This window comes from Patella vulgata, chromosome 7 (assembly GCF_932274485.2).
Source record: "Patella vulgata chromosome 7, xgPatVulg1.2, whole genome shotgun sequence".
NCBI classification, from domain to species: domain Eukaryota; kingdom Metazoa; phylum Mollusca; class Gastropoda; family Patellidae; genus Patella; species Patella vulgata.
The window spans coordinates 56,445,131-56,456,126 of NC_065885.2; the positions used below are offsets into that span (position 1 = coordinate 56,445,131).

Genomic DNA, 10,996 nt, shown 5'->3' on the forward strand with positions numbered 1-10,996 from the left:
CAAACAAAAACATGGATATTACCATTATACGACAATCTGTTGCAATTGTCTCCAAGGTCATATATGGCCAATCAATGATGCTCTCTCATAGATTAAATTGATTTGAACTGAGTTACCTGACTGATATTGTCACGAATTTTCCCATCATGTGCCATTATCGGCCTGACAACCAATATACAAAAACATAAAAAAGAAATATTTTTAATGAAATAATTAGGATATTATTCTCCTCCTGTACATTGAACCGACTGATAAGCACACCTACGAAATAAATTAAGTAAAATTACATTCTTATCGAATTTTGTTGTAAATAAATAAGGGAAACTTTGCTTGCAGCGGAATCAAATATAGATCTCTCTTCACATTCTGGTTACAAATAGATTTCTGAATCCGGTATCAATAGCGCAATTTTCTACCTGATAAGTTTAACAATTAAGTGACTTAATTAACCGAAATATTGCTGTTTTGAGATCATTACTTTACTGGGGGTTATGTCTGCACGTACCATATAATATTAAGTAATTGCTTGTTTTGACAGACGACATTTTGTTACTGATTGAACACCTGGATTTGGATCTACCAATCCTGATTTTTACTATCTTTACTATTTTTACTATTCCAATTGTAAGCCATCAGGTCTACTTAAATCCCTTTTCGAACATTTGATTCTACTGAAAAAGTTTTTATGCATTTTTCAGATTTTAATTTAATCAATATATAATCTTGTATCTGTATTTTTTTTTTTTTGAACATTAGGCCTGTAAAATTAATACCCTGTTTCTTCTTGCTTGCCAGCTTTGGAATTGTGACACAAAAATCACCCGCACAGCTTCTCAACACGAAATAAAAATATATTTAAAAAAATATAAATTTTTAGTCGCATAGGCGTATATACGAATGTTTACAAGTTCATATTATGCTGATTCAGGTCTATAGCCATCGATTATACATAGGTAGGGCTTCGATATACCGTAGATAATGTAACAATGCTTTTCATTAGCCAGTGATGTCCTATGAAAATACAGATTTTAAATCAATGTCGGCATACCAACGTCTAATTGTAAAATAAGAATACTTTTTATTAGATGAAAGTGACATGAAACGGGTAATCTTACTGATATTAACCAATGAAAAAGCAATACTTAGCCAAGTCCCGGCTTGTGAAAAATCAGCATAGCAGGGTCTGGCGGAGGGTATTGGACTGATAGTTTCGCTCAAAAACTGTACAAAAGCAATGGTATTCCTTGACTGAACAGTCATTGGTATGCCGTATAATTTTGCTTTTGACAACATAGTTGAATCGGCGTACAGCGTGAATGATGATACAGTACCCCAAAACCTGTTTAAAAGGGATGTGTGGGCAGCCTATTATTGCCATAAATTTTTGGTAGGAAAATTAAAGGAAGATCAAAATTTAAATGTTGGCCAGGGGCCAGAACTCAGAGACATTTGGTAAATATATTCGGATTGAGGTAGTACCACTGAATTTCAAGTCATTACTACAAACAAAGACAGTACTTAAAACAAACAAGCCAACAGTGAGGCTGATGTCCCTCGCCGAAATCCCCCCCAAAATAGATGACACATATTAATTAACTGCACATTTATTTCTTTCAAAAGTTTCAAGCAATCAAACTTATTATCAACTATACACTAAGTTTCATCACTCTCTATCAAATAGAATCAAAGTTATTTTGTCCCAAAGCATCGACCTATGAAATTGCTTAGCTTTGTTTAGCTTTAGTTCGAAATGTTAATCATTGAACTCAGTCAAGACATTCACCTAATGAACATCTACATCAAGTTTAAACATTCTACCTCAATTAAAAGCAGAGTTGTTATGTTCCAAAGTATTGACCAGTCAAATTGCTTATCGCTCCTTAGCCTAAGCAGAAAATTCTCACCATCGAACTTAGTCAAGGTAAAGACATAATGAATCTATATTCAGAATTTTGTCGCTCTCACTTCATTATAACCAAAGTTATCGTGTCCCAAAGCATCAACCAATCAGATTTCTTATTAGCAGACAATATTCATCATCGAACTTCATCAAGGCATTCACCTAATGAACACCTACGTGCAAGTTCGAACATTCTACCTCAATTAGACAGAGAGTTATTGTGTTCCAAAGTCTCGACAAATCAAATTGCTTATCGCTCTGCTTACCTTCAGCAGAAAATGTTCATTATTGACTTTAGTCAAGGTATTGATGTAATACACCTATACACCAAGTGTCCTCACTCTCACTTAATTGTAACTAAAGTTATCGGGTCCCAAAGCATCAACCAATCAAATTGCTTATCTCTGCTTACCCTAAGCAGAAAATTCTCATCTTTAAACTCCATCAAGGCATTCACCTAATAAACACTTCAGTCGTTGCTTTGTGTATTTCAGAGGAGACCCAAAAAAGCTCCCCTCAATCAACAAATTGAAAAAATTGCTCCCCTAAAAAAGCTCTCCCAGTTTCGATAATAAGAATTATTTAGAAATTAAGGAGAGTGATTTGATATTAAGGAGAGTGATAAGTTGTGTGTATGGGAAATGGTTCTGAAGATCAATAACTGCATGTAATGGGGTCATTCCTGGTTTCATAAATGATAATAAACCCCCAATGACTTTGTAAAGGAGAGCAATTTTCAATTTTAAGAGAAGGGAAAAAAACCTCCCCTCAGTCAACATTCAGGTGAGCGGCAGGCACTCGAGAACAATCACTCACCTTAAAAAACAATGACTGACACCTATGCCAAGTGTGACCATTCTAGCTCATTCAAGGTATTGACCTAATAGACACCTACACCAAGTTTGAACATTCTAGCTCAATTAGAAGGAGAGCTATTGTGTTCCAAAGTCTCGACAAATCAAATTGCTTATCACTCTGCTTACCCTGAGCAGAAAATGTTCATTATCGCACTTAGTCAAGGTATTGATGTAATGAAACTATACACCAAGTTTCGTCACTCTCACGTAATTAGAACTAAAGTTATCGTGTCTCAGAGCATCAACCAATCAAATTGCTTATCTCTGCTTACCCTAAGCAGAAAATGGTCATCTTCGAACTCCATCAAGGCATTGACATAATAAATGGTTAGCACGTGCGCGCTGTATCATAAGGCCTGTCATTGAGTCAACTGGTGTGGTTTCGAATCCCCGGTTGTACGTGAAAAGGAGTAGGGTTGCCTGTCCAACCTTGTGGGTTTTCTGCAGGTCCTTTCACTGCTAAAGACCCCTACGCGCAAGTGAATTATTGAAATAAAATTAAACCATAGGTTAGTCCCAAAATGACCTAGTTTGTGTCGAGTGGACATTAAACTCTCTCTCTCTCTCTCTCTCTCTCTCTCTCTCTGCACATGCACTTAGGTCTACCCAGAGCATGGGGAGAAGAAACAAGGTATCAATTTTACATGACCTTATTTAAACATGCATTATGCAAGAGCTAAATCTGCCTATTGCAGGTCTTTCTTTAGGCCTGAAATGTTTTCTAAAGTATTAATTAGACATTAACTAACTGATCCAGGCCTTAATCAACTCTCGATGGCATTAGATTTCTCTGATATTAAATAGATTCGAATGATTCAGCGATACTTTGATTTAATCAAATATGGAGGACTGAGACTTAGCTTCGATCAACCAGTACGGTGGTTGAAATTATTGCACACGTCTGTCAAACCTTCAAAGGCTAATATCTTCGCTTGCAATAGAGTAATTTGAATGAAATTTTCAAATTATTAATTTTATATCATCTACTTTCGAACTATTATAGCAAGAATGGCTAGTTCTTTATCTAATTCTTACATAATGTATCTTTAAGTTAAATTAAAAAGTATTAGTAAATATTTCATAGAAGACAAAAAAAAACCCCAAAAAACAATCATATTCCAGTATTATATTTATAATTAATACTAAATAATGAATTGTAAAAAATCAGTTCAAAAAGGCCTGAACTTAAAGGATAAATTAAGTTTGACTGATAAACAAAATAAATATATCTGTTCAAGATGAGACTGAAATTGTTGTATTTGTGAAAATAATTTGAGTATTGTATCCCCCCCCCAAAAAAACCCCCAAAACAAAAAATCGATCAATTTATTTAATAATTAATCCAAGAAGGACACAATAAAACCTCACACTCGATAGGAAAAGAAAGGCGGAAGAGTCCCCATAACAGTGCAGGCAAGGAAAAACAGGAACCATTCCTTGTAGATAAATCATAGTAAAAAAATCCCCGGTAACAAACTTAATAATTAATCATAAACTGGTTGTTGTTGATTTAATATTCCAATATTAGTAACAGTACTAGAAGGAACCTGATATCGACAATATTCAGTTTAATCAAACTAACCTTGAAAACCAATGTTTATTGTTTCATAAATATCACAGTTTGATTGATTGTACAAGTATATCAAAGGAATATTTAATTTTTTAAATCAATTCCACCTGCTCTTTTAAGTCAGTGATCCCATTCACAAAAGTTCATGATTAAGGGCGTTGAGCAGTCTAAAATGCACATTTTAAAGCTAGCAGTGTAATTTTTGTAATTTTCCTAGGGTGATAAACTACATATTAGTCACCAATAAAATACCAATTTTATTTACCATATATGTTCCAAACCTTGTCCAAAAGCGCGATAATAAAGGGTACGGATGACATTAAAAGTCAAATTTTCTCAGTTATGCCTGCATGGATTTTCACCAAATTTGGCATGAACAATGCTGATTGCAAGTCCAAAAATTTTGGCTATAGACTGTGGTTTGTCTGGTATCCATGGAAAACGCAAAAAAAAAAACCGGATGAGTTTTCTTGAAATTCTATTAGTACATGCTAAAAAGAGATATGGATAATCCCCCTTGTAGATGGAAAGTAAAGGTTATAAGCAGCATGGAGGGCCTGACAAGGACAGCTGTCTAGTCGTTCGGATATGACGAAACACCGAGGTCCTGTATACACATTGTCGTGCACGTAAAAGATCCCTTGGCAGTGGGAATTAGATATAAGAGTAGGCCGTAGCGCCGCTGCCCCGGCAAAATTTCCCTCCTAGCACACTGTATGCCCGTCTTCATTAGCCCAGGTCAGGAGCAGAACAGTAGGACGTTAAACCCCATTTCATTTCATTTCATTTCTCTTTTCAAAATCTTTAATTTCAAACACAAAATTGTAAATTTAGCGAACACAAATTTGAAGTTTTGTACTTCGGAAACACCTATTTAAATTTTGCTTCCTCTCTTTTGGTAGAGAGGAGAAACAAAATTGGTTTGTTACACTTCTTAAAACACTAAACAAACATAGTTCCTGAGACACAGAACGACATTGGACTGGCCTAAAACAAGGCACCCATGGAATTCTTTATACAGCATTTTAAATCCATCATTACTTAAACAATTAATACAGCTTTTTTATGTTCTGGTTAAAAGTACAAGGACTTTGATCATTGATACGTCAATAAAATATAAAGAAAATAACAAAAATAATTAACTATTGACATGTTTTCCTAAACAAATATCATTAGAACATTATCGATAAAAACTGTTTGTTTGTCTTTAAAATAACAAAATTCTCAAGATAAAAGAGACAGAAATGGATTTAACTGAATAACGAAAACTAGGCATCCCTAATAAAGTAAACAAAGTAGACTATCTTCTTTATGTAGTGCAATTCTTTTTTCCGAAGAAAAAAAAATACATCATTATAATCTTCTACATCATTATAAAATACATCTTTATAATTAAAATAATCTTGTAATTTGGCTTTGATAATAACTTAAAGTAGCTAAGTCTCTAACTCAATATCACCCAAAACCTTCGACATTGAAAACATGAATTAGTTGTCAATTTTAATCAACATTGGTGTTGTGATCTTACCGGGAAAAGATGGGCTTTTGATATCCAATATTTAAGACAAAATAAACATTTTTACTTTTTTGGGTAATGAAACATTTATAATACACTAAAATCTGATTAAGACTAACAACTCATTAAAGATACATTATGGGAGATTTGATAATGAGTTGGCAGTTCTCACTATAATAGTTAAAAACTAGATAACGTAAAGGCAATTTGCTGAAAATTTCATTCAAATTGATCCACTATGAACCCAGAACTAAGCGAATGAAATTTCCGCCTAGCCTCGTTCATCATTACTAAAGTCAGTACGATAAACAGCAAAGTCTCAATTATCCATTTAATCGTTAAATCGAGAAGGAAAGTTATGCAGTAAATCCACTCACAATCCACTTAAGATCGCAGGCCAGCGATGCCATCTAGAGTTTATTATGGTCTGGATAAGTTAATGTCTAATTAATAATTTAGATAACATTTCAGGCCTAAAGAAAGACCTGCAATAGACAGATTTAGCTGAAAATCATTAGAATTTGTTTGGTTTTTATAAAGTTCTGCCCCATGCTAACGTTTAGTATACGAAACATTTAATATCATGGATTTAGCTGTTCAAGTTATCAAAATTCATTGAAAATCAATATACTTGTTTGTCTCAAGACCTTGAACTCTGTGTATGAATCTGAAGTCAATCGGATGATAACTTTAGCTCGTAGAGCATCCACAAGATATTTTGAAGTCATCAAGGGCCATAACTCTGGCAGTAATTATTGGAAGTCTCTTAAAATCAATAGGCTTCTTTGTCTCATGACCTTAAACACTGTATAAATTTAAAGTCAATCGGATATTAACTTTAGTCTCTAGAGAGTTCACAAGATTTTTTGAAGTGATCAAGGGCCATAACTCTAACAGCAATTATCGAAAATCGCTGAAAATCAATAGGATTCTTTGTCTCATGACCTTAAACACTGTGCATAAATTTAAAGTCAATCAGATATTAACAATCGCTTGTGGATGCATGCCGGTGGTCCGGCCGGCCGGAAAGGGGCGACGACAATATACGACTACATTTCAGTGTGGGCATATAACAGATACTAGACCACATCTTCTTTATTTCAGAGAGGCAGCCACTGTGGCTCAGTCAGTAAGAGGCTGGCTTACTAAACAGGAGATCTTAAGTTCGCTCCCGCATTGGTCGAAAAGTTCCTCAGGATTTTCTGGCACTGTTTCCCCATTGTCAGTGGTGCAGGATAGAGGGCTGGCAAGGACAGTGTTGATTCAATCGGATGGTAAAAAAATGAATAAGAACATCTGCACCATACAATCACTTAAAGTAATTTGAAGGACGTTTTTAATATTATTTATTTTTTATTATCTATTTTTTTTAAATCATCATTACTGCTAGATAAATCTATGACAATGACAATTATTTGTAATCAAGGACTACATAATGATCTGTTTTTAACATGATGAAGGATCATTCTCTGTCTGATCTTCCCGAGACTGTAATTTTTATCATCATCTTTTCTCTAAACTGAGATAATCGACCAAAATGTCAGAATATAATGAATATAGATTGCTCTGATATACATCTTCATAAATAGAGAGAGAATTGGGTTTTAATTCCACTTGACAAATATTAGGTCACTTCATGATTGTACAATTTTATTACAATAAATCTGGTATGTGTCTTTAATTAGCAGTGGGAGAAAAGAGAAAGAGAGAGAAATGAGGTTTAAAGTCCTCTCGACACAAACTAAGTCATTTTGGGACTAACATATGGTTTAATTTTATTTTAATAATTTGTTTGCGCGTAGGCGTCTTTAGGAGTGGGAGGAAACCGGAGGACCCGGAGAAAACCCACGAGGTTGGACAGGCAGGCCTACTCCTTGTGACGTACAACCAGGGATTCGAAACCACGCCAGTTGACTGAATGACAGGCCTTATGATACAGCACGCACATGCTAACCACTCGTCCATCCAACCCCCCCAGTGGGAAGAACTTGGGGGGACCCAGACAAAACACAAGAGGACCCTACATTTATGTCGCATACAGGCTTAGGATCGAAAAGATGCCAAACTGCAAACATTTTCAAATTGTAAAACTGTGCGGATCTGCTAGAGCAAAACGACTACACCTCGAAATTGTGGTGGGTTTGAGGTAGATATTTGATTTAGTTTTGAATCAATACATGGAGAATTATATTACGAATTTCAAGCTCTTTGAGTTCTTTATGACTAAGAGAGAGCGAAAGGGAGAGAGAGAGGTTTAACACAAACTAGGTCATTTCTGGACTAACACATAGTTCAATTTTATTTCAATAATCTGCTTGCATGTAGGGGTCTTTAGCAGTGGAAGGAAACCGGAGGACCCGGAGAAAACCCATGAGGATAGACTGACGATCCAACTCCTTGTCACATGTTTAATGCTTGAATGTTAATATAACAAAAACCACAATTCTTTGCATGATTGACAATAACATCTAAATTTCACTCACCATAACTCATTGTAGCTACACTTGGATCATCTACATCTATTTTATAACTGTTTCTAATAGAATTAAAATCTTCCTGCATTGGATCCCAATCAAGCAACAGTTCATCATCTATAAGAAAAAAACCAAAAACAATATCATTGATCTAACGCTCTTAAGCGATTAACTCTGCGATACAATTGTTCGTAGTTGCACAGATGCTATATCAAATCATCATAAACTAAATTTAATAGTAGTTGCACATATGCTATAACAAATCATCATAAACTCAATTTTATAGTAGTTGCACATAAAACTATATCAAATCGTCATAAACTAAATTTAATAGTAGTTGCACATATGCTATATCAAATCGTCTTGAACTAAATTTAATAGTATTTGCACATATGATATATCAAATCGTCATAAACTCAATTTAATAGTAGTTGCACATATGCTATATCAAATCGTCTTGATCTCAATTTTATAGTAGTTACACTTATACTATATCAAATTGTCTTGAACTCAATTTTATAGTAGTTGTACATATACTATATCAAATTGTCCTGAACTAAATTTAATAGTTGTCGCACATTATATCAAATTGTCAAGAACTCAATTCAAGGGCAGGCACTGCTCGACAATATGTATTTCAAAATAACTCATTTCTAATATAGCTATCAGCATGAAATTTTCAGATATTTTGGGGGAATTTGCTTTATTGGTTACCACAGACCCAGTTTCATATCAAATTGTCATAAACAGGAACTTAAATCGTACTGTGGCATAGCATGACTTACTGGAAATGTACATCATAAAAGTTAACAAGAACTTAAGGTAATAAATGTGACTCATGGTCGACCACAATGAATTCAATAGTGTAAATAAAGATAATATATGGAGTAGTTAACTGTGTAAATTAGCGATATCATCTAAGATAACCTCATTCAGGTTAATAAAATAATCAATGGTGATAAATTAGATGTTAATCAATATAATGATATCCTGATTATTGGCGAACATCTCGGCTATTTCTAATGATTGAATAGCCAGAATCTAATCCATCCCTATCACTATTCTAGGTTCATAAAACATTAATTACTTGTTTGATGCAATTTCAAAATCATTAGTCACGGTGGCTAGGTGGTTAAGATGCTGGCTCACTAGCCTGGAGGTCGGGTGTTCGATCCCTGCATTGGCTGAGAAAGTCCATCCAGATTTTCCGACGTGTTTTCCCCTTGTCAGTGGTGCAGAACGGAGGGCCTGAAAAGGATAGCTGTCTAGTCCTTTGGATGAGACAAAAAAACGAGGTCCCATGTATACATTGGAATGCACGTAAAAGATCCCTTGGCAGTTGGAATTTGATACAAGAGTAGGCGATAGTGCCGCTGCCCAGGCAAAATTTCCCTCATAACACACTGTATGGCGTATGCCCGTCTTCATTAGCTCAGTATAGGAGCAGAACAGTAGGAAGTTAAACACCATTTCATTTCATTTCATCAAAATCATTAATTTTTATTTTTTGAAATAAAGGGGTGTTGGATGGCCGAATGGTTAGCACGCGCGTGCTGTATCATAAGGCCTGTCATTGAGTCAACTGGTGTGATTTCGAATCCCCGGCTGTACGTGACAAGGAGTAGGGTCGCCTGTCCAACTTCGTGGGTTTTCCCTGGGTCCTCCGGTTTCCTCCCACTGCAAAAGACCCCTACGCGCAAGTGAATTATTGAAATAAAATTAAACCATATGTTAGTCCCGAAATGACCTAGTTTGTGTCGAGTGGACGTTAAACCCCATTTCTCTCTCTCTCTCTTTTTGAAATAAAAGGGCTAATGTGTCAAGGGAAATAACTCTTGATATGTGTATTTTTGCCTGGCTCCATCTTTTTTTTACAGAGCAATAACAGATCACGTCTTTACCCTAAAGTTTGGATGAGGATGACCACTGAAATTTGGAGATACACATATTGAAGTAGCATACAAACAACATGTATCTGCCGTACATACCACTGTTATTAACAATTGAACTTTATTATCCTTCCACCTCTAAACTATGAACATTTACCAAAACCTGGCAGAAAATGTCAATTCAAATCCTCTTCTTTGATTCTGGATCATAAAATTAACAATTAAGGGGGGAGAGAGAGAGAGAGAGAGAGAAAGAAAGACTAGTATCTGAAGGTGCTATGTTCGTGGATATGATTAAATTTAATGGTGGTCTGCCTCCTATATGTTTGCAAAAACTGACCTATTTGTGGTGGTGTTTCTGGTCGATTAATCAAAGCTTGAGCAAAACCCAGACGGATTAATTCAAGATTAAAACAAACTTCTTCCTTCTGATTATAATCTACCAGAAAAACAGGTAATGGTTCCAACTGAACACTGAAAAAAACAACAAATTACTCAAATCTTCATTTATAATAAAATACTACTAGGTAAAAAAAACAAAAAAACACCAACAAATGCAATTTCTGCAAACTCCTTAGATATATATCTATAACAAAAGTTGTATCAGATGTTCTAGAATTAGTATAAGCATACTCTACTTCGTGCACAACACCAGAACATGGGTTCTCAAAGATACATGGCTAATGGTTGGATGGTAATCCCAGAGCAATAAAACTCAGGATTGGCACCTGACTCAGGCAGTCAATTAAATACTGTGCATTCATATGATATTCTGACAAAGGCACATAGA

General features: G+C 35.0%; 1 protein-coding gene across 1 annotated transcript in view; it reads right to left on the bottom strand.

The window, feature by feature from the left end:
- LOC126826787 (uncharacterized) overlaps positions 1–10,996 on the bottom strand; it is a 97,980-nt gene that overhangs the window by 74,433 nt on the left and 12,551 nt on the right. The window contains exons 8-9 of the mRNA XM_050555863.2: positions 10,547–10,680; positions 8,327–8,434 (exon numbers count right to left, since the gene is read on the bottom strand). Of these exons, the coding sequence (XP_050411820.1) occupies positions 8,327–8,434; positions 10,547–10,680 (242 nt within the window). The remainder of the gene's footprint in view (positions 1–8,326; positions 8,435–10,546; positions 10,681–10,996) is intronic.